The following is a 22,693-nucleotide window of genomic DNA, read 5'->3' on the forward strand; positions in this document are numbered from 1 at the left end:
ACTCCAGAGGGTTGTTAACTTGGTCTGCGACATCATGAGCACCAGACTTAAATCCATTGAGGACATCTACATGAGGCGTTGTCTTAAAAAATCAGCTCCCCCCCCACCCCACCACCCAGTCCATGCCCTTGTTACTCTGGTACCATTGGGGAAAAGGTGCAGGAGCCTAATGACGAGCACCCAGCGGCACAAGAACATCTTCCCTGCTGCCATCAGATTCCTGAATAATCAATGAACCAAAATACTGCCTTACTTTTCATGCACAATTGTTCTTATTATTTTATTTTTTATATATAGCACATTTATATATGAATGTTTACACTTTGATGCCGCAGCAAAACATTGAATTTCATGACCTGTTCATGACAATAAATCCTGATTCTGAAGTTTGTTGTGAAGTGCATTTATATTAATTATATGATATGTATATGTTATGATATTCCTTTGTTATATTAGTAGAACATATATATAGGAGATGTTGCCTGCCACATTGACCACTGCCAGTGGGCTGATAATGCCTCAAACCGTGCATCTTGGCGCCTCACAGTTTGGCGGGCAGCAACCTCCTTTGAAGAAGACCGCAGAGCCCACCTCACTGACAAAAGGCAAAGGAGGAAAAACCCAACACCCAACCCCAACCAACCAATTTTCCCCTGCAACCGTGTCTGCCTGTCCCGCATCGGACTTGTCAGCCACAAACGAGCCTGCAGCTGACGTGGACTTTTTACCCCCTCCATAAATCTTCGTCCGCGAAGCCAAGCCAAAGAAAGAAATATATAGGATTATTAAGTTAAACTCAATTAAAAATTTTTTTTAAGAAAAGAAAGAAAGGGAACCAATTGAGGTCAAGTTCTCATCCTGAAAAGGATGACTGATACTTTGGCTGCTCTGCACGCATTTCTTCCTCTTTGGGTAGTCTCTTGGAGTCCAGAATGACATGCTTCCACAAATTATATGTTCTGATCCACAGGATTTCTATGTTCCTGTAATGATGTACTGCACTGCCCTCAAGTGTTTACAACAAGCTGTGGGAAATCAAGGTTATGTGCTTCACTTAAAATTTCCAACCATTGTAACAAGTGTTCAATATTATATTGGAAGTCATCAGAACTACAGAGAATAATTTGACCATACTTGTACAAATTAGATGAGATATCTTGTTTTTTTTGTTCTTGCTCAAATATCTGTTACATCTTTTGTGGGCTATGCATGTGTACATGTAGTCAGCGTTTGTTTCCTGACAAATTAACTTTAGAACTTGCAAAGCGTTGTTGGAATTGCTGATTTTAAAAAAAGCTAAAATCTGTCTAATTTGTTTTCATCCATTTTGGAAACTGCCTGGTGCATTGTTGGAGTGAGTTGTCATGTAATCCTTATTGTTTATCTATTCGTCCATATTTGATCCAAATGTAACTAGGGAAGATAAAACATCTATGGAGCTACTATATTACTGACTATATTATTCATGCATACTGTTGTAGTCTCAAATTAGATGTACTGCAATGTTATTTTTCTAAAACATTTTTTTCTTGTATTTGAATGAAGATGTGCTAACTGGTTCTATCATTAGATTGGGAAATCTATTCCCATATTAACTATTTGCTCACTGAATGTTATTTCTATTCGATGATTTACTCTTTACCATTTCCTATCAATTCATACTCCAACCCTTCTGGGCAAGAACTGTGGTTTGCCAGGGTGTGTGCTAGCTGGAAATGTTAAAATGCTTAAAAATGCATTGAATCTATATCCTTTCAAACTGAGATCCAATACAAAAATGAAAAAAAATCATAGAATCCAATATTGCTATAAGCAATTTTGTTTGCTCCAATCAATAATTTGAATAACTAATATCCTCCGTGTATTGCAGTGAGCAGAACTCAGGTATTCTATGCATTCACACAATCATCAGTAATATGGCACTAATACTGTACTTGCTATATTAGTTTCAACACAAACACGTTAAAAACTTTAACTTCTGAATTTTCTTTCCTCACTGAGCTATGTCACATTACCTTCAACTTATTGAAAATATGCCCAAATGAGTTGTGCAAATTTTAAAAATGGATAATGTTTCATAAACTGCTGTGTATTGTAATAGAAAAGAATGTGAAAGGCCAACTTTCAGAACAGTACAATTCTAATTATCCAAAATCGGATTCTCCAAAATCCTCTTTTATCTCAAATTTAAAAAAAAATTGTATAAATGAGGATATTGGAAATAAATCAGAAATCCTTATTCATCCAAAAGTTTTTCAGAGCCAAACTGACCTCACAGATTGAAAAAAAAATCGCTCAACATGAAATTAGAATGACGATTGTTCTCATTTCAGGTAACTCCCTCCCCTCTCTCTCTCTCTCTCTCTCTCTCTCTCTCTCTCTCTTTGCATTTCTTTTTTTTAAACCTTCTCCTATTGACTTTTCTCTCCAACTCTACCTTTCAAACTGCATGCCACTGTCTCCCAGCCACAAGCAGTTGGAAGAATTCCTTGTCCTGGTGTCATCAAGGAGAGCAGCCTCCTGGGAAAAAGCTGGATTTTGGGCTCAGTGTCATTCCCTCCCCCTCCCCCCCTCGGCCTTCTACCGCACATGCAGACCGGATTCTCCAGTCTGCATGTGCAGTAGGCCTGGGGAGGAGTTGGGACTCTGACATCAGGAGCTCTGCTGACTTGGGGGGGGGGGGGTGGGAGGGCAGGAGCCTGTCGACATTCCCAGGAATCAGTATCAGCAGTGGGTATGTGTTGGGGGAATCGGCGGTGGCGGTTGGGAGGTCTTGGTGATCGGTGGTGGTAGTTGGGAGGTTTCGGTGATCGCCATTAGCCAGCACTTCTTTTTGGTGAGAGTTAAACATTGATGCTTAAAAAGCCTTTCCTTGTTATTTGTTGATACAGTGACTTTCTGTTTTGCTACTGGGCTGTTTTAATAAAATTACCAATTATCCAAAAAACCATTTATCTGACATGGGCTCGGTCTCAATCATTTTGGTTAATTTGTTTTAATGTAATACATTCACGTTAAGAAGTTTGCCATGCAATAGCATTGGTATCATAAGCTCACATTTTATTTAGTAACTACACTTTAAGGGCTAACACAGGCTGAAAACCTTTCATGACAAAACCTTACAACAAAACCATTCGCAACTTGTGCTCTCAGACAGCATGGCACCAACAAAGTTAGTGTTTTGGGAGAGCAAAAGAACAATGGTTGTTCTTCTGGGACACTTGAAGAGGGTGGAGAGGAAGATCAGACAGGACATTTACAGGTCATATCATTATGACTCATGTTTTGGGGAAATTAAAACAGATTTCGGAATTGATGAAACAAGTCATGTGATTGAGACACTTGAAGAAGCAAGGTTGATTTTATAAGTAACCAGAGATCTGCAAGACAGAAGTGAAGCAACTTGGTGTGAGATGGACACATCTGTTGTTTCTCCTTGTCAAGGGAAAACAGTGACCTACTGTGACCATTATAATGGTCAATTTTAAGTTGCCCATATCTGCATAAAGGGAGCAGGATCATTCCTGTACGTGGATCATTACCATTCTGATGGTCATTTCATCTAACCCTTGTCTGGGTTCATGGAAATCACGTTTAGTTAAGGAAGAGGGGAGTTGGACCATCATTTGTATGAAAGAATATGTCTCTGGAAGCAACTCAACAAGGATTCATAGCTTTTGAGAAGTCTGATGACTCGGTGTCTTACCTATTCATGATTACTTCTGAACATCAGGATTTTTAAGACTGAACTTTGAATTGACTTTTCAGAATTGTGTCTAATCTGTAATGGTTTGGGTACTCCACACATTTGCACATAGTTGGGATTGTGTTTAGATTTAAATAAGTTGTTATATTATTAATAGTTATAATATTGTTCTAAAAAAACAGCCTTGGTGAATTTCTATTGTTGCTGGCCTATGACATAGCAGTATAGAACTGTAGTACATAAAATTTATTTAATTGACCAGCAACATTAATTTGTATTTGAGAAAATGAGGAAACTTCATGGGAAATTTATGAAAACAAGAAAAAAAAAATCAACCACAAAATTGGACATTTGGAGAGGCTTTGTCAAAGAGGTATGTTTTAATAGGGCTCGAGGGGAAAAGAAAGACAGTTAAAGAGGCCAATTCTAGAGTTTGGAGTCAGGCAAGTGGAGGCATAACACCAGACAGAGGCAAAGAGAATGTTTCTCCGACATTAATATGAAGAATAATGAAAATCTTTTAGATGCTGGTGGAAGGGAAGAGAAGTTTGAAGTGAGGATGAACTGCAAACACTGAAATAATATGCCAAATTGATGGAGGTTAAAACTCATCAAGGCTTTTATTGTTGGATGAACAAATAATTGTGTCAGCATTTATGAATACATTGTAAAAAGTGTAAGTTTGATTGGTAAAATTACAAACAGGGGCTTGTAGATTAAAAAGACATTTCTTTTTGTGTATAATTCCAGAGTGGGAGTGAACACATAAAGCTGCAGAGGTTGTAGGTAAGTGCTTGTGCACTTTTTGAAATACTTCTAATGTATATATTCACCTAATTTAAAATGTGATGCTCCTCCTTTGTGTAAAATATGAAAGACAAAAGGAAAAATTGTATTGCTTACAAATTGTATTTAATCTTTTGATAAATGACAAAATGTGTGTTACAGAGAAATAGTGAAGAAATGTCAAATAGTTGTGTTATTTCGTTTGAAAATGTTATTTGAAAATTTAAAATAAGCTTTGATGTTGATCTTTATCATTTGAATCTTGCAACAAATTGGAGTCTTTCGGTCCACTATTTCTCTGTTAGCAATGCTTGAACAAACAAGGATGATTTGACTCTCTCTATCTCCTTTCTTCCTCTTTTCAATCAAAATGAACAAAATTTGGCAATTTATCCTCAACATTTTTGAGCAATAATATAATGTTGGTGACATGAGTTAATATATCAAGTGACTTAATAATAAAAGCTTCACAATACAATGTTCAATGGATGGTAGGTCACATTCTGGAAAAATTCTTGATTCATGAAGCAAAAATAATCTGGATAATCTTTGTGAATGAGGTTGATTGTCATTTAAATACAGTACAGTATACAAGATGCAATGAAAGCTATTTTCTGCAGCTTTCCAAACACTGTATAGCACATAAGAAGAGGGAAAAAGATCATATTAAAAGGAATGTAAATGTTCACGGTTGTAATGCAAAAAATGTGCTGAGTCAGGAGTGCAGACAGATCTTTGATGAACATGAAGTGTTATGGTTAGCGTAGCAAACTGAGGTTTGAGAGCCAGATAGTTGATGGGAAAAATCTGTCCCTGAATGTATGGTTGTAGACATCAGGCTTCTATAGCTTCTGCCTGAAGGTAGTTGCAAGAAGTGAGTATGGTCAGGTTGATGGGGGTTTTTTATTGATGTTGACAGCCTTCTTGAGCAGCACATCACGTAGATGTCTTCAGTGGCCGGGAGGTTGGTGCCCGTGATGGACTTGGCTATGTCTGCCATTTTCTGCAGCCTAAATTTTAGAGGGGTAAGTTTATTTATTTGTCACAAAATACCTTGTACAGTGAGAAGGGTTTTCAAAAGATTAGCTCTAATTCACACAGCTGTGTAAAAAGAAACAGACACAGGCACACTTAACAGAGTATAGGATTACCTGTCCACATTCTTCTTGTTAAAATTGAACCTCTGTTTCCCAATTCAGCAGGTAGCTGGTTCCACACTCCCACCACTCTCCATGAGGAGTTCAGTTTACATTTATTGTTAGAGTGCACATTTTAAAAAGAGTATAGGATTACAATGAAAAGAAAGATTACTAGCACCAAACAGTGGGAGCATGGCAGCACAATTATGGTTTATTCAGGAGTCTGATGGCTGCAGGGAAACCACCTTTAAGCCAGTTGGTGTGTACTTTCACACTTACTCTGTGATGGGTCCTTCAGTTGGCTGCTATTCCAAGGCAATGGGAAATATTGATGGTGACCATGCAGAGGAGGGAAGTCTTTGGTCTGTGCTGTCTCCACTACTGTCTGTAGGTTCTCAATCCTGAGCAGCACAGATCCCATACCGTGCTGTGATGTGACCAGCAAGTATGTTTCGATGGTACACCTGTAGACATTGTTGACAGATAAGGGGGACATGTTAGTCTCAGGTCAGATCGATGGAGATATTTATTCCTAAGAATTTGTAGCTATTCAAGTTTTTAATGTGGACAGGAATGTTGTTGTGGACCTTTTGGACAGTGGACTGTTGTTATAAAGGATGGATTTCTTCTAAGAACTTAGTGCAACTTGCGGTACAGCTGAGTGTTGATTAGCTAATTGCTTGGAACTTTCGAGAACAAAGGGAGAATCGAGCTGTAAAGCAGAGAACAGCAGTTGGAGTGGCGGAGGGCAGCTGGAGAGCTGTGTGAAATGCACATGCCTCATAAGTGTGGATTCATAAGTTTACTGCAGCGCAACATCAGTCATTTTTCTCTCTCCAACATTCAACATGACTTCCTTTGTTATCAATTAAAAAAGTGAACTTGGACATTGAACTTTGAGATTGAATTCTGTGGACTTTCTTTGGACTGACACTTGACTGATTGACCTTGAGGAATTTTTCCTTTTTGAATATTGGGCACAGACTGTAATGGTCTGGGTTTTTCACAGACACACTGTGATCTCTGTATATTTGCTATAGATACTTATAGTGGGGTTAACTGTGTTAAGACATTATATTGTTAATAGTCATTAATAAATATAGAATTAAAATTTATCTCTTTTGAATTGCATCTTTTGTTGTTGCTGGTTTGAGATGTAACAGTGTGGACTCTGCCCCCTCTCCTAATGTTGATGATCATCTCCTTCAGTGTATTGTCTTGCACTCTCTTTCCTGTATTCCCTCTTATCGTTACTTGATGCCCAGCTCACTACTGTGGTGCTGATGGAAGATTTGAAGATGGAGTTGGAATGGTTTTTAGCTTTATAGTCATGGATGTACGGGGAGTATTGTAAATACCTTGAGGAGGCTAGTGTTTAGTATGATTATGGAGGAGATATTCCCCATCTTCACTGACTGTGGTCTGTCAGACTTTCTTTTCAACCTTTTTAATTGGTTCTTATAATAAATACAGTACAATGAAGAAAAGAACAAAAGTGAAAGTACAGTATCACATCTGTGTTTGTGTGTATGTAGTTTTATAATTATACATATATCAAGATAAAACTTCAATCAGTATAAACTCGATTTTTTTCCCCCTCCACTGCACTGGATGAAGACAGAAAATGGAACACACACACACACACACACACACACACACACACACACACACACACACACACGCACACACTTTGTAGCTTTTGATTCATATCATGATTCACAAAACAACGGTAAGATTATATCTCATCTGCAAGAGTAAGTATATCTAATCACATCAAATGAATATAAGACATAAAAGGTTTCCATGTATCTTCACAATTTCACCGATGAATCAAATACGTGATATCTAACATTTTCTAAACTTAAACAGTAAATAATATCAGCGAATCATTGAAACACTTTTGGAGGTATCGAGTCTTTCCATTTGAATAAGATGACTTTTCCAACCAACAATGTAGACAAGGCCGCAACCTGTTGCACAGGTACAGAAAAACTCTGGTTCAATAACCCCAAAAAGATCATTGATTGGATTGGGTTGTAGCTCCACTTGAAATACAGTTGAAAAGATATTAAAAATTTATTTCCAATAGATTTCTAAGGATAGACAAAACAAATGTGTCAATGTAGCAATATCAGATTTGCATCTCTCAAGTAGGGTTAATATTAGAAAAGCTAAAAGCCATCTTATCTATGGACATGTGAACACGATACACCACTTGGAATTGTATTAATGAATGTCAGGCACATATTGAAGTTGTATTCACCGGTTTAAGAATCTTGTCATATAGATCTTCTGATGAGGGTCTTGAGAGTTCCATTTCCCAAGCCTTTTTAATCTTATCATGGTACTGGATATAATTTTAATAATCTATCATGGGATTCAATTGAAAAATATTATCAACTAGACCTGATGGATATCCACATAGAAAATCCAGTAATATGGTATTTAAGAAATTTCTAATCTGTAAGTATCTAAAATTATGAATATTTGGTAAGTTTTATTTACTTGCCAGCTGTTCAAAAGACATTAAACAACCTTCCTTAAATAAATTTGTAAAAGAAATAATATCTTTGATTTTCCACATAGAGAAAGATTGATCAATTATTGATGGTTGAAAAAAAATTGCGAGATAGCACTAGATAAAGCAAAGTATTTTTAAAATTAAGACATTTCCTAAATTGGAACCAGATTCACAAGGTACATTTGAGTATTGGATTAGATATATCCTTATTGATCTTGGAAAAACTAAATGGAAGGGCCGTACCCAATAAAGAGGCCACTGAATACTGCTGTATAGATTTCAATTCTAAATCTGTCTATAATGGATGATCCAATCTGTCAGAATAAAAAATCCAAAAAGTTGGATAACAAATATTAATAGCCCAGTAATAAAATCTAAAATTAGATAGGTCCATACCTCCATCTTTTTTTCAATTTTTGTAAATGAAAGTTACTAATTCTAGAGTTTTTGTTGGAAGAAACTTTTGAGTTGATATCATCATGTCAGGCTTGATCCAATTGCAGAAAGGAGCACTAAGGTTTAGATTCCAAAATTTGGGATGAATTTGCTAGGGATTATGATATCGAAGTCAGAGCTGTCGTCTGTGAAAAGTAGTCTAATGTGGGAATCCTTGGCATCAAGGTGTTCCAGGGCCGAGTGAAGACTTCAGGGACATGGTGTCCGCTGTGGATTGGTTTGGATGGTTGGCTGGTAGGTTAAAGTTCATGTGAATTATGAGCAGCCTCTCATTGCACTTCGTGATGGTGAATGTCAAAGCCACTGCTTGGCATTTGCAAATTATTTTGCTTTTCTTTGGTACTGGTGTGATGATGGCCTTCTTGAAGCAAGAGGGACTGTGACCTGTGGTAGGGAAAAAGTGAAGATGTGTGTGAATATATTCACTTGCTTTAAGGATGTCCCAGGCCTTTGACTGGACCAATTGGTTTCCATGGTTCACCCACTGCAAGGATGCCCGACTTCACCTGCAGCAGATGGATGCAACAGCACTTGTAGTTGTTCATGTTGTTTCCCAGCTGGCCCCTGTTTAAACTGAGAACATATCAGGAAGTGTTGTCTTTTGCATTACTTCCCTCCCTCTCTTACAGCACACACTGGTCTTGCTGTGACTCCCTAGCATTATACTCTCCAGGCTCTAGGACTTTACTTGGTCAAACTTAATTCTGTTTGAAACCCTATTAATTTATGTCGGAATTCCTGACTTGGGAATGGGAGGATGTATTTTTCTTGAAAAGATGGTTTTTTCTTGTATGAAGAGGCAACTTTATAGCTTTATGCAGGGTGGACTGCTGAATTTGGCAATGCCCTCTTCATCTAGATGGGATCACAATCCTTGATTGAAAGGGTGGGTCCAAGTACGTGGCTTTCTACTTAATCATTAATGCTTTAAATTTATCACTTCAATGTAGTTTTAACTAAATGTATTACTTTTATTTGTAGTTTTTTAAATTTTTATATCCTTTATCATAAATATTTAGAAATACTGAAAAGACATTGATAGGAGCAAGGTATCAAAAAGCTATCAGTTTGAGAGATGATATTTTGGATTCACTACCTGATGCCTAGTTACTGTTTAGCTATTGTGTCACTTTGTTGGATAGCTGTAACGTTGACACCTCCAGAATACTTCAACCTGTGTCTCTGCAAAAGTCGGTGCATCTGGAGGAATTGCTCAAGGTTGGCATATGGAATGTGAGCCAGATCAAGCTTTTGTCTATGAAAAGAGATAATTTTAGAAGTTCATTCTTACTTTCTCCAAATTACTCCCTTCAGCCTGGCAATTTTTAAAAATCTTCCTTAAGTATTAATCCAGTTTTGGTAGAAATAATTACGTGTCTCATCTTTTCAGGCAGTGAATACCTGGTCACATCTACATGTGCAATAAACATGTCTTCACTGATTACTCTGTATTACCAGCTCTTGACCCCTTCCCCCACTCCTCCATCATTGGGAAAGCTTTATTCCATTTTGTTTTGTCCTTATTAATTTCAGATGCCTCTAAATTTGCCTCCAGACCTTCTCTCAACCTGATCCATCCTGCATGTAAAGGAAGTCCCTCCATCCCAGCAACTAACTATCAAATCTTTCCATTCACTCTGGAATTTTCAGGCCTTTGGCATGCTTGTGATGATTGAACCAGTGAATTTGTAGGGAGTCAGTACATTTTTGCACTCCAAAAGCCAGAATCCTTCATTTTTTTTGAAGTAACTTGCTTGACTGATATTCCTGTGGTGAAATTGCCTTTGATGGTTTCCAAAGTGGAGCGAGTTTCTGTGGTGGTAACTCAATGAGACCAGGCCCCTTCAGTTAGAAAAAGATGAGAGGTTTTGGAGAAGATGAGGAAGGAAAACTGTTAGCTTTTTAAGCTGTAAACCTTAAAGAGGAAGGGACAATGATGTGAAATTAATATTATTCAAATTATAGATGAAAAGTTATTTTTCTTTCCTCACTTTTCCCTCATTTTGTTTTTCCTTTATTGCATTAGATGGCAATTCTTGCTGGGGGCAATCCTCTGGTATCTTGCTGAAGTGAACAAGCTGTGACTGGATGCTGTTGAAATTATTACCAACCCAAACATAACTGTACCCTTCCCACTTGGTAAGAAAATTAAAGCATGTTACACAACTTTCTTCTGTATTATCAGGCTTTAAAAAAAAGTTCTAAACTTTAATGTTTGTCTTGAATCTGTTGGGTAGTGAACTCAGATGTATTTTCTTGAAATAGTCTTGTATTGTTAAATAAATTTAAAATACAACTTGACATTTCATGGAGTTTACATTTTATAAGTTATATTTTAAATTTATTACTATAAAATATGAATATTAAGCCAGTCTTTCTTGTATCGATGTGACTATCCTCCTGTGCATGAAGTCTTGCATTTAATTGTTAAACTGTGAAACTCATCAATTTGGAAAATTACGGTTTGTCTTGAAGTTTGTTTGAGTGATGAAGTGTTCCCCCACTGGTTGTGGTGTTTTTCAGCCTTCCACTGTAATAAAGGTAAGTCAATAAGTAGATTTAAAAAATTCAAGGACTTAATGAACTCTTCTCCTTAAAATGTTGCTAGCTGCTGCTTGGGATTTAATCGTTTAAAGGCATAAATTGTAAATAGAGTTGAATAACCCCTCTGTCTCTAAAGCAACATGATTAACCCCTCAGTGAAATAAATTCCAATGTTTTCATAGAAGCAAATATTTTGAAATTTCTATCAGACCAGCCCAGCAAAGTTAATGACAAGAGCATAGTATGCAACTGTTAAATAGCATATAAAGAAGAGCTGGTTTTGCCACATTGGATCACAAATTCAGAGAATGGATGGATGACCCTTCCCAGGATCTTCCATTCCTGTTTTGATTCAAATACAGGTGATCCTCAACTGACGATGGGGTTATGTTCCGGCAAACCCATTGTAAGTTTAAAAAAAAAATCATATGTCGAAATAGAATACATTATACCTTGTATAACACCGACAGCTCTGTATCAGTCCCCACACTGATCCCACTTCCCCGCTCTCTCCCCACAGCCCTTTATCATTCCCAACACTGATCCCATTGCCCAGCTCTCCCCCCACACCTCTGTTTCAGTCCGCAAACTGAAACACTGATCCAGCTGCCCTGTTATCCCCGACAGTGCTGTGTCAGTCCCCACACTGATCCCACTTCCCTGCTCTCTCCCCACAGCCCTTTATCATTCCCAACACTGATCCCATTGCCCAGCTCTCCCCCGACAGCACTGTTTCAGTCCGCAAACTGAAAACACTGATCCAGCTGCCCTGTTGTCCCCGACAGTGCTGTCAGTCTCCACACTGATCCCACTGCCCTGCTCTCCCCACAGCCCTTTATCATTCCCAACACTGATCCCATTGCCCAGCTCTCCCCCCACAGCACTATTTCAGTCCGCAAACTGAAACACTGATCCAGCTGCCCTGTTGTCCCCGACAGTGCTGTGTCATCTCCACACTGATCCCACTGCCCTGCTCTCCCCACAGCCCTTTATCATTCCCAACACTGATCCCATTGCCCAGCTCTCCCCCCACAGCACTGTTTCTGTCCGCAAACTGAAACACTGATCCAGCTGCCCTGTTGTCCCCGACAGTGCTGTGTCAGTCCCCACATTGACCTCGCTGCCCTGCTCTGTATCAATGCCTGCAAGGATTCTGACTGAACTAAAAGAAGTGATTGACCAAGGAGGCTACAAATAATTCACCTTAGAGGAATTTATCAACATTTATTGGAAAAATCAACGATGCTTGTGATGACCTTACTTTAGCATATTACATGAAAGTATTACAGTTATGCTGTTGTACCATCATAAAATTGTAAATTGGACCATCATAAGTAGGGGAGCACCTGTACTGTAATATTTGAATAGCAAATGTATAAATTAGGAACTCGAACAGGCCACTCAGCCCATCAAGTCTGCTCAGTCATTTAACAGATTGGGATTGATATGATTATAACCACCAGTGAACCTTGATGAAGGGCTCAGGCCCAATGTGTTGGTTATCCTTTACTTCCCACAGATGCTGCGTGACCTGCTGAGTTTCTCCAGCACTTTAGTGCATTGCTGTCACCTGCAGTAATCTTTCATCCCCTTGCTTATGTGTCTATCTACCTACTCCCTGACAAATAAATATTCAAAGGCTCTGCTTCTTCTGACCTTTCAAGAAGAGATTTCCAATGACTTGGCACCCTCTGGGTAGAAAAAAAATTGTTTCATCTATCTCAAATGGGTGATCCCATCATCTGCTAGCTGATCCCTAGTTTTACTTCTCTGAGGAAGTGAACTCTGCCTTCAGTGTGTTAAAACCCTTCAGTATCTTCCACGTTTCAATCGATCAAATGGTTTCAGATTTCTTTTCCTTTCTGAGATAAAAGATTATTCTGAAGGTCAGATTGTCATTGAAATGTGCCAAGTGGCAGTTAATATCTCTGCCACAGAACATTTCACAATTGAACTTCCAACTATCTATTTTATCTGTTAATGAATTTTACCTGCTGCACTGGTCAAAATCCTGTTGATTATAGCAGAATTTCTGATTGGATCTGCTAGCATTTATACATATAACCATATGACCATTTATGGAGCGGAAACAGGCCATGTTGGCCTTTCGAGTCCGCACCGGTTCACTGATTTTGTGCGCCCTCTTCAGGCATTGGTCCCGGTAGATCTTCATTCAATAACGATGGGCGAATTCAATGCAGGTGGAATTAGTCGTAGAAATGTTTGTTAGCAGGTCCAGTCTTTGTGTGCATATGTTGAATGTCTGGAGCATAATAATTTCTGAAACCTTTTTTTCACATTTCAAATTATACAGTGTACTTCAATCATTAAAAAAACACTAACATGTATAAATACAGAACATTCAAGTCAATTTTTTAGTAACAAGGAATGTTATCCATCATCACCACATCAATAGTTTATCATCCAACTTCAAATGCCTGAGTGAGTCCAGCTTCACTGGGATTTGCCAGCAATTCACCTCAGACCATACCTAGCTTAAGATTTAAATCCTATTTCTGTTTTTCATTTTTTTAAAATATTTTTAATTTTTATTGTAAATTATCTTCAATTTTGTTAGCTTTTAAAAAGCTCAGTATCAGAAATATTTTAAGACTATAATTTGCAAACTGGTTTAATAGAAGGGCAAACTTTTGCCCTCTGCTTTGCCTGCTGTTCAGCCTTATCATGGCTGTTTTCTCCCCACAATGTTGCTTGAAGTCTGATCAAGGCTGGATCTTGCTGTCTGAATTGATAGTGTGGTGGACCAACTAAGATGGGCTCCTGCAGCTCAGGTAAGTGGGGGTGTGTGAGATAATGAGTGGTGATTGCAGGCAGGGCCTGGTTTTTTCTTAAAAAAACATGCTGGGGAGCTCAGTAGGTCGAGCAGTGGGAGAAAAAGAATGGTTAACATTGCGGACCGGAACCCTGCATTAAGAAGAAAGATTTTGCCCTGAAACATAGACCATTTTTTTTTAACCACAGTGCCATATCAGACCCCACATTGATCCCGCTGTCCCGCTCTGTATCAGTGCCTGTAAGGATTCCGACTGAACTAAAAGAAGAGATTGACCAAGGAGTGTTTTGTGTGTTAATTTAATGCAAAAAGAAAACACAAATTTGAACTCCTAATGGTGACAAATCATTTTTCCGATGGTGGATGAGCGAGCACTGCATTGTTGTCAGTTTATGTTTACTCCTGTAAAAGATTTTCAGAGAAAGAAAAAGTGATCGTGCCCAGATCTTGTTTCTAGGAAGTATGATTTGGCATCAGCAAATCCCTGCTAAACCCCACAGAGTGGGTGGAACCTCAAAAACCTGGCCTGAACTGAATTCAGGACCTGACTGAGTTGTTGAAACTAAATGATTTACCATTTTATTTTTAGGTTGGCTGACATGGGTAATCTGATTAAAGTGCTAACCAGGGACATAGACCACAATGCTTCACATTTTTTCTTGGATTTTGAAAGTAAGTTTGATCCTTCACAGCTGGTGTATACAAAGTATGTTCTGTCTCACCAGAGTGAAGGCCAGTGCAGGTTTTAAAAATGCACGTAACAACAGGATACTATCACTTAACAATGGTTGCATGACCTCTCCATTGTGGCTGCAAACTTCATCCCATGTGTTGTTTCCTTTTGAAAATCTTTTGTTTGCTTTTATTTATAAAGCTTTTTTAATTCCATTCACTGATTCTCAGGTCCTTTTGTCAGGATGGCTGTCATATCTGCAAACAGTTTTAACTCCTTCAGCTCCTTTGTGACTCCGGGTAAGGGGATAAACGTTAGTGACATCTGGCACATGCCACTGCTTACAATGTAACCAAGAAAACCACGCAGCCTGTTTAAATAGTTGGCACAGCTGGTAAAATGCTTTACCTGTAGATAGTAGAAACCATGTGAGATGACAGTGGATTTTTATCATATGGCTTGTAGTCTTTAAAAGGCTTTTTTACATTGCTCATTACTTTGGGCTGATCGACATTTAGGGGAAAAACATATTTTGTTCTTGTCTTGACAGGTATCTTAACATGGGGAACCTTCTTAAAGTTTTGACATGCACAGATCTTGAGCAGGGGCCAAATTTTTTCCTTGACTTTGAAAGTGAGAATGCTCTTTATTTTATATTTTTTTATTGCCTGCAATAGACTGCATCTGTTTTACGTTGCATTTGTGTTTGATGCATGCTTAAGTTGCTTTTAATTGGTAAAGCTAAAAGGGCCATATTTTTGTCATTGGTCGCTAAATTCTGTAATTGCATGATGGGATAAAAATATATTGCATAATAAATGTGACTGACTGGTGAATGTGGAAGAATAACCATTACTTTAAAGGAACAATAGCTGTGTTTATACTAAGGACACCTCGCATCACCGCGATTTTTTTGTCACTCGCATCACCACGCATTTTTGGACTACCTGAACTGTTTCTACCGAGCGATTGAATACGCGGCGATGCGAAGAATGCGAGGTGATGCAGGGCGATGCGAGGCGACCAGGAAGTCCGATGAGCAATTGAAAACCGCGGGTGAAAAATCGCGACTTGCGGTGAGTCACCCGCGGTGTTTCCACCGCGAGGTCGTCCCTCGCATCACCCCGCATCGACCACCTCAAAAATAGGACGCCGGGGCACCTCGAATCGCCGCACATCGGCCACAACCGGATGTGTTAACAGTGCGGCCAGATTCGAGGTGTCACCGTGCTTTTCCCAGCTCAGTAGAAACACCCCCATTATCTCTATTTATAAATCATAATGGACGTTCTGGATGCAATTAACATCTACCAACCATTTTGATTGGAAAGTCTGATTATATTTTACATATTACTAATAATTTGTCATTTTATCCATACACAAATTTAACTTTTTACAATGATGCCACACAATCTATAGTTTGTATCATTTTGGTACTTAAATGATTCAGAATGCATGTGGGAACTAGAAAAAGGAAAATTGGCCTTTAAGTCTTTTTTTGGGGGGGTAGATAAGAAGACCCTAACATGTTGTCCAGTCAGTCACATCTATCCATCTTCACGATTTAATTTGACTGGAATCTTTGCCACTTAGCTTGCAGAATTGTACAAAGCATGCTGTATGAGAGGCTTAACTGAACTGTGCTATTTACACAGTTGCTTTTGAGCTCCATTCATGTCCTTTTAGTTGCTGATATTTGTGAACATGATGTGATTCTTTGTCATCTTTCTGAATATAGAGTGTATTTTGATGGTTTTATCTGAACGCTTATTGAATCTAATTTAGAATATCACTATTACATTTGTGGCGAAACATCACTATTGTGCAGGCACCATGTAATACATTTGGAAAGGTTATTTAATGCTCAATTTAACTGTTTGTCACTTTCCCTTATGGGTCTCTAGCTGTGTCAATGATCCCACCTCTGTGAAAAGTACCTTGGATAATTAGTTGCAAGTCATTCAGTGGCAAAACAACAATATATCCATGCTGAAAGTAGCCCTCAGTGGCAAAATCAGTTTAGTTTTTGACTCTACCACTACATGTGGGAATGAAATTAATAAAGATGATTTGAAGTCTTTAATCTGACAACATTTAATGGCTCTAGGACTGGAGCAACATTGTTCTGTGAAGGTGTTAGCTCCCAACATATATGAGCAGTTTGATTTTTAATACCTGTCATTATGATATTGATGAAATGAATGTTTTTTTTTAAAGCCACATGTGTCATCCTGTTAATTATGGTGGGGGGAAAATTGGGTGAGGCCCCATTAAAGTCTTTCGCCACATGGTGCTTGTACTGCTATTTATTTGGCACTCTCAGTGATTCCCTAAATATATAAAAAATTATTTGACCTGCAACTACTCTGCATGCTCGCTCTGAATGTTTTTGTATTATAATGTCTTTTTGTTTAGAACTGGAATGAAGAAATATTGTTTATCCATATTTAAAAAGTAGTAAAAATAATTGTGCATTGACAGTGCACAGATTATCAGAACTGTATTTGATGGTTTGTGATTACTGTAGTTTCTACTGCAAACAGTATCTGCCAAATTTATATATGATTTAACAATGAAATCTGAAGTGTTCTGCCAGTCTGTTCAGAATGCCTGATGAAATAGTCGCTTTTCATTAACTTCTCCCAATTTTTATTCCCAGTTAATTTCCATACAGCCAAAGTTGCTGCTCTGAAGAACAATCTCTGGTTCAACAGCTTTGCAAATGTCCCACATAAATTTAGAATTTGTAATTAGAGGCAGGTCTGGGTTACCTCTTTTCAAATTTACGAAATAGGATTATACCAGGCTGAAGCTTGGTGATGAATTTAAATTGACCAAACTGCGTGGCAGGATAGATTTTACAGCAAAGGTGGCATCAAACTCTGTATCATTAAACAGACACACAATTTTTGAGTAATTTTTGAACATTTTCTTCAGAAGAAATGGCCAGTTATTTTAAAAACTATATTAATGTCCTATTTGGACAAATCTCTGGCCTGCTTGTTTCTGAAATATTATTAATATTTTTCAGTAGCACTGAAGAGGTATAAACCTTTTACTTTGGAAGAAGTGAATCAGTACCTCACGATAAGATAAATGTATAGAAGGCTTGATGTTATTTCCAGATTTAACCAGCACATTGTGCAATGGATGATGTTCACTCACAAATCCACTTTATGATCTGAAGGGGTTGAAATTTTTACTTGTCTGTTCACTAGCATACAGGGTAGTTTTCCCCACACCAGATGAAAGGTAGCATTTAACTGGTTGACTTGTGTGGGAGTTCTGCAGCCATTGAAGGATAAATGTACAGTGCCTGCCATAAAGTTTGGTACAGACACTTTTTTCCTTTATTTGGCCTTGTGCTCCACAGTTTTAAATTTGTAATCAAACAATTCAGATGTGTTTATAGTGTACATTCCAGATTTTTTTTGACCATGTAGAAATTCCATGCTTTTTTATACATAGCTCTATCGTGAAGTATTCTATACTGAGCTACTATAGATGTCAGTGTACACATTGTTGAGTTGATTTATACGCTGTGGAGTCTAGTGCAAGACGGATACCTCCAGGCTTGCATGATGGGCTTATATGCATCTCTGCTTCTGTTACATGGACAGGAAGTGGCATCATTAGTGATGTCATAAGCCCAGATTAAAAGCCTATGTTGGATACAGGTCAATTTCCTGCACTTTCCACAGCATATCCGCCATTTTGGGAGCTGGTTCACTTCCAGGTAAGTGGGTTGTTACATGACCCCTCCCCCCCAAGAACTGGCAATCCTGCTGCAGACCCCCAAACTCTGTATATTTTGCTTGAGCAGCCTACCTCTCTGCCGAGGCGCCTGAAACACAATTAGTCTGTCCAGATCCAGATAGGCAGGTTTGAGGCAATCATTTGCAAAAGCTTCCTCTTTACCTCTGCTGTCCAAAATGTATATCGAACCATTGCATCTTAGTACCTCGAAGGGACCATCATTCAGACATTAGAATAGTGCTCGATGTGCTACTTTTTGTCTGAAAACTTACTTGCAGTCCTTCAGGTTCTGGGGTATGTAGGACATCGCCTGGCCATGTTGAGATGTCAGTATGGATGCTAAAGAACCAAGCTTCTCGTGGAGCTTCCTTAGGACCGCTGCGGGCACCTCCTCCCGTTCTCGTGGGTCTGATACAAATTCTCCTGGAACCATTAGGGGTGCACCGTAGACCAGCTCTGCCGATGAGGCACCTATATCATCCTTGGGTGCCGATCGTATCCCCAAGAGTACCCTTGGCAATTCGTCAACCCAGTTAGGTCACTGTAGATGCACCATAAGGGCAAATTTCAAATGTCTGTGGAACCTTTCTACTAGTCCATCGGATTGTGGGTAGTACACAGTTGTGTGGTGCATTTTGGTTCAAAGCATGGTGGCTATTGCTGACCACAGGCTTGACGTGAACTGGGCACCCATGTCAGACGTGATGTGTGCTGGCAGACTGAAATGTGCTATCCAGATGGAAATGAGGGCCCTGGGCAGGTGTCAGTAGTCATGTCTGCCAGAGGAACCACCTCTGGCCATTGCGTGGACCGATCCACTATAGTGAGAAGAAAACGAGAACCACGTGACACTGGCAGGGGGCCTACAATGTCCACATGCACGTGGTCAAATCACTGATACGTCGGCTCAAAAGATTGTAGTAGGGCTTTCGTGTGTTGCCAGACTTTTGATGTCTGGCAACGAGTGCATGTCTTCACCCAATTGCTGGCCTCTTTTCGAAGGCCATGCCACACAAATCTGTTGGCTACCATCCGGACAGTTGTTCTGATCGATGGATGTGTCAACCTATGTACCATGTCAAATACATGCTGACTTCAGGCCACCGGAAAGATTGGGCGAGGATAATCTCTAGATAAGTCACATTGCAGTTTGAGCTCCCCCGGGCCTACTGGAATTTCTTCCAGCTGCAGGTTTGAGTCTCTTGTTCTGTGATGTGGAATTTCTTCATCTGCCTGTTGTACTTTTGCGAGCGCAACACTGTTCACCCCTTGGGCTCAGGTCTGCACGGATTGTATGGCTGGGCGAGACAGTGCATCTGCCAGTACGTTGATCTTTACTGAGATGTGTTCGATGGCCGTCGTGAACTCAGAAATATATGATAAATATCTCTGTTGATGAGCCGTCTGTGGATCTGATACCTTAGTGAAGGCAAATGTAAGCAGCTTGTGGTCCGTAAAAGCTGTGAAATGCCTGCCTTCTAGAAAGTACCTGAAATGTCTGATAGCTAGGTACAGCACCAACAGTTCTCGATCAAAAGCACTGTACTCGAGTTCTGGTGGTCTTAGGCACTTGCTAAAGAAAGCCAATGGTTTCCAATGCCCATTGATGTACTGTTCAGGCACTCCTCCTACTACCATACTGGCCGTATCCACTGTCAGGGCTGTCGGGACATCTGTTCTTGAGTGGACCAGCAATGCAGCATGAGCCAGTGCTTCCTTGGCATTCTCGAGAGCAGTCAACGATTCATCCCAAGTGACATCCCTTGCCTTGCCTGATACCTGGGCAAAGAGGGGGTGCAAGATGCGAGCCGCTGATGGTAGAAACCGGCGATAAAAGTTCACCATTCCAATGAACTCCTGGAGGGTTTTTAACTGTGCTGTATCGCATCGATATTTGCCGGTAGTGGCTTTGCTCCATGTTTGTCGATTCTATGGCCCATAAAGTCAATGGTCATTAACCCAAATTGACACTTGGCCGGGTAGATGGTCAGCCTAAACACATTCAAATGAGTGAAAAGCTTGCGCAGTTGGGACAGATGTTCCTGATGACTGCGGCTAGCGATATGTATGTCGTCTAGGTCTATAAAGGTAAAGTTGAGATTGCATCTCCCACTGTCCATTAAACGTTGGAAAGTCTGCACAGCATTCTTGAGCCCAAAAGGCACCTTCTGAATTCAAAAAGGCCAAAAGGGGTAATAGTAGCCATTTTTGGAATGTCATCCCGGTGGACCAGGATCCGATGATACCCCTGGACCAGGTCCACCTTGGAAAAGATGCGGGTCCCTGCAAGTTGGATGAGAAGTCCTGTAAATGCGGTACCAGGTAGCGATCCTCATTCAACCTGCGGTAATCTGCAGGGTCTCCATCTGCTTGCAGCCTTGGGTACTATGTGGAGTGGGGAGGCCCAGGAGCTATCGAACTGTTGTACAATACCCATGTCCTCCATCCTTTCAAACTTGGGCATGCAGTAGTGACCCTTCTGTTGATATGTGGTGCTGCACCCCATGTTTCGGCATCGCCGAGCTGAATTGTGGGGTAATTTTTGCAGGGAATTCTGCCAATAACCTGGCAAATTCATTCTCTCAAAGAGTAGCTGGAATCTAAATGCAGGGCTGGCAGCTTGGCCTGAAGTGTTGGTATGAACAAGCCTTCGTCCTCTCGATCAACCTGCAGGCCATGTGCTCTGAGAAAATCAGTAGCGGTTGTGTGACCACGGCCAATGTGAATGTCCACATGAACTTAGTATCAGTGAACTGAAGCGGGATCCTATGCATGCCAAATGTCTGGATAGTACTGCAGTTTGCAGCTCTCATTGATGACCCAGGTTTTCTGTTAGGTGTGTCATGCCCTGAAGGGGGAAGCACGCTGATCTCAGCCCCTGTATCCACCAAGAAATGGTGACTGGAATGTCTATCCCAAATATTTAAAAGGCTGTCTCGATGACCAGCCGCCGTGCCATTAGCGACGGCTGGTGCCATTAGCGACGGCTGGCCCCAGCATTTCTGCACCCCTTCGTTGATGATAGAAACACCAATGGGTGCTATATTCGTCCCATGGTCTCCTGGTCAACTGGCGGTCTTACAATGGATTTGATTGACCCTGTTGCCGGTCTAATGTTGGAGTTGCATGGTCCTGCTGCTGTGAGCGGGATCTGATGACCTGACCTACAGGCGTCAAGCTTTCTTGCTTAGCCTGCCATAGAATGTCAGCATGGGCTGCGACTCTCCGTGGGTTACTGAAATCTTCATTGGCCACCAGCTACCTTCTGGCAACTGCTTCAAGAAATCGTGCTTGAACATGAGGCAGGGTCTATGCCCTTCTGCTAGTGCCAGCATTTCATTCATGAGCGCAGAAGGGGTACTGTCTCGCAAGCCAACCAAGTGAAGTAAACGAGCCATTCGTGAGAGGCCATAGGTATGGATGAGCAGACTCTTGAGCGCCATATACTTGCCATCCTCCAGAGGCTGCTGCAGATAATTGGAAACTCGGCATGCCATCTCTTGATCTAGGGCACTTACTACATAGTAGTATCACATGGAATCAGATGTTATCTGCCTCAACTGGAATTGCTTGGTCAAATCATTGGCAGTGTAAATATGGCACAGAACAGAAAAATACCATCAGTGGCTTTAGCTTTTAATGCAGAAAAGGCAATTGATAGATTAGAATGGGATTATTTATTTAAAGTATTGAAGGCTTTTGGAATTTCAACAATTTTATAAATTGGATAAGAGCATTATATAATTGTCCAGAGGCTAGAGTGATTAAAAATAGGCAAATATCAAAATCTTTCTTGTTGGAAAGATCATTGAGACAAGGCTGTCCACGACCTCCTTTTTTTATTTGTTAGCTTTAGAAGCTTTAGCAGAGGTGATCTGAAGAGAGAATGAAATTGAGGGCTTTAAGATAAATGATAAAGAACACAAAATTAGTCTTTTTGCAGATGATGTAATATATCTTATAAACCCTGAAAGTCCATTAAAAAAAGTAAATGATTGATCGGCGGAGTATTGGTTAGTATCAGGTTTTAAAGTAAATATTGATGAAAGTGAAGTGATGCCTATGACTGAGACCGATTATGTTGAAGTTAAGAAAAGGACAAAATTTAAATAGTAGAACAAGGCAATTAAATATGTAGGAATTAACGTTGATAAGAATTTAAATAATTTATTCAAATTAAATTACATGCCTTTATTCAAGAAAATTAAAGAAGATTTAATAAGATGGAAGGATTTGTCAGTTTCTTTAATAGGAAGGATAAATTGTGTGAAGATCAATATTTTTCCGAGAATACAATATCTTTTACAAACTTAACCAA

The 22,693-nt window shown here is 39.7% G+C and overlaps 1 protein-coding gene across 11 annotated transcripts in view; it reads left to right on the forward strand.

The window, feature by feature from the left end:
* The window catches only part of fam49bb (family with sequence similarity 49 member Bb), a 212,746-nt gene that overhangs the window by 134,746 nt on the left and 55,307 nt on the right, over positions 1-22,693 (forward strand). For 6 of the 11 annotated variants that reach the window (XM_069920518.1, XM_069920517.1, XM_069920515.1 and 3 more), the window contains 3 exons: positions 4,457-4,492; positions 10,635-10,747; positions 15,170-15,252. In XM_069920518.1, coding sequence (XP_069776619.1) covers positions 15,180-15,252 — 73 coding nt within the window. In that variant the 5' untranslated portion in view covers positions 4,457-4,492; positions 10,635-10,747; positions 15,170-15,179. Of the gene's footprint in view, positions 1-4,456; positions 4,493-5,411; positions 5,518-10,634; positions 10,748-15,169; positions 15,253-22,693 lie in introns of all 11 variants that reach the window. The other 5 variants (XM_069920523.1, XM_069920522.1, XM_069920521.1 and 2 more) reach the window with 2 other exon arrangements.

This window comes from Narcine bancroftii, chromosome 2, assembly GCF_036971445.1.
Source record: "Narcine bancroftii isolate sNarBan1 chromosome 2, sNarBan1.hap1, whole genome shotgun sequence".
In the NCBI taxonomy this organism is placed as follows: domain Eukaryota; kingdom Metazoa; phylum Chordata; class Chondrichthyes; order Torpediniformes; family Narcinidae; genus Narcine; species Narcine bancroftii.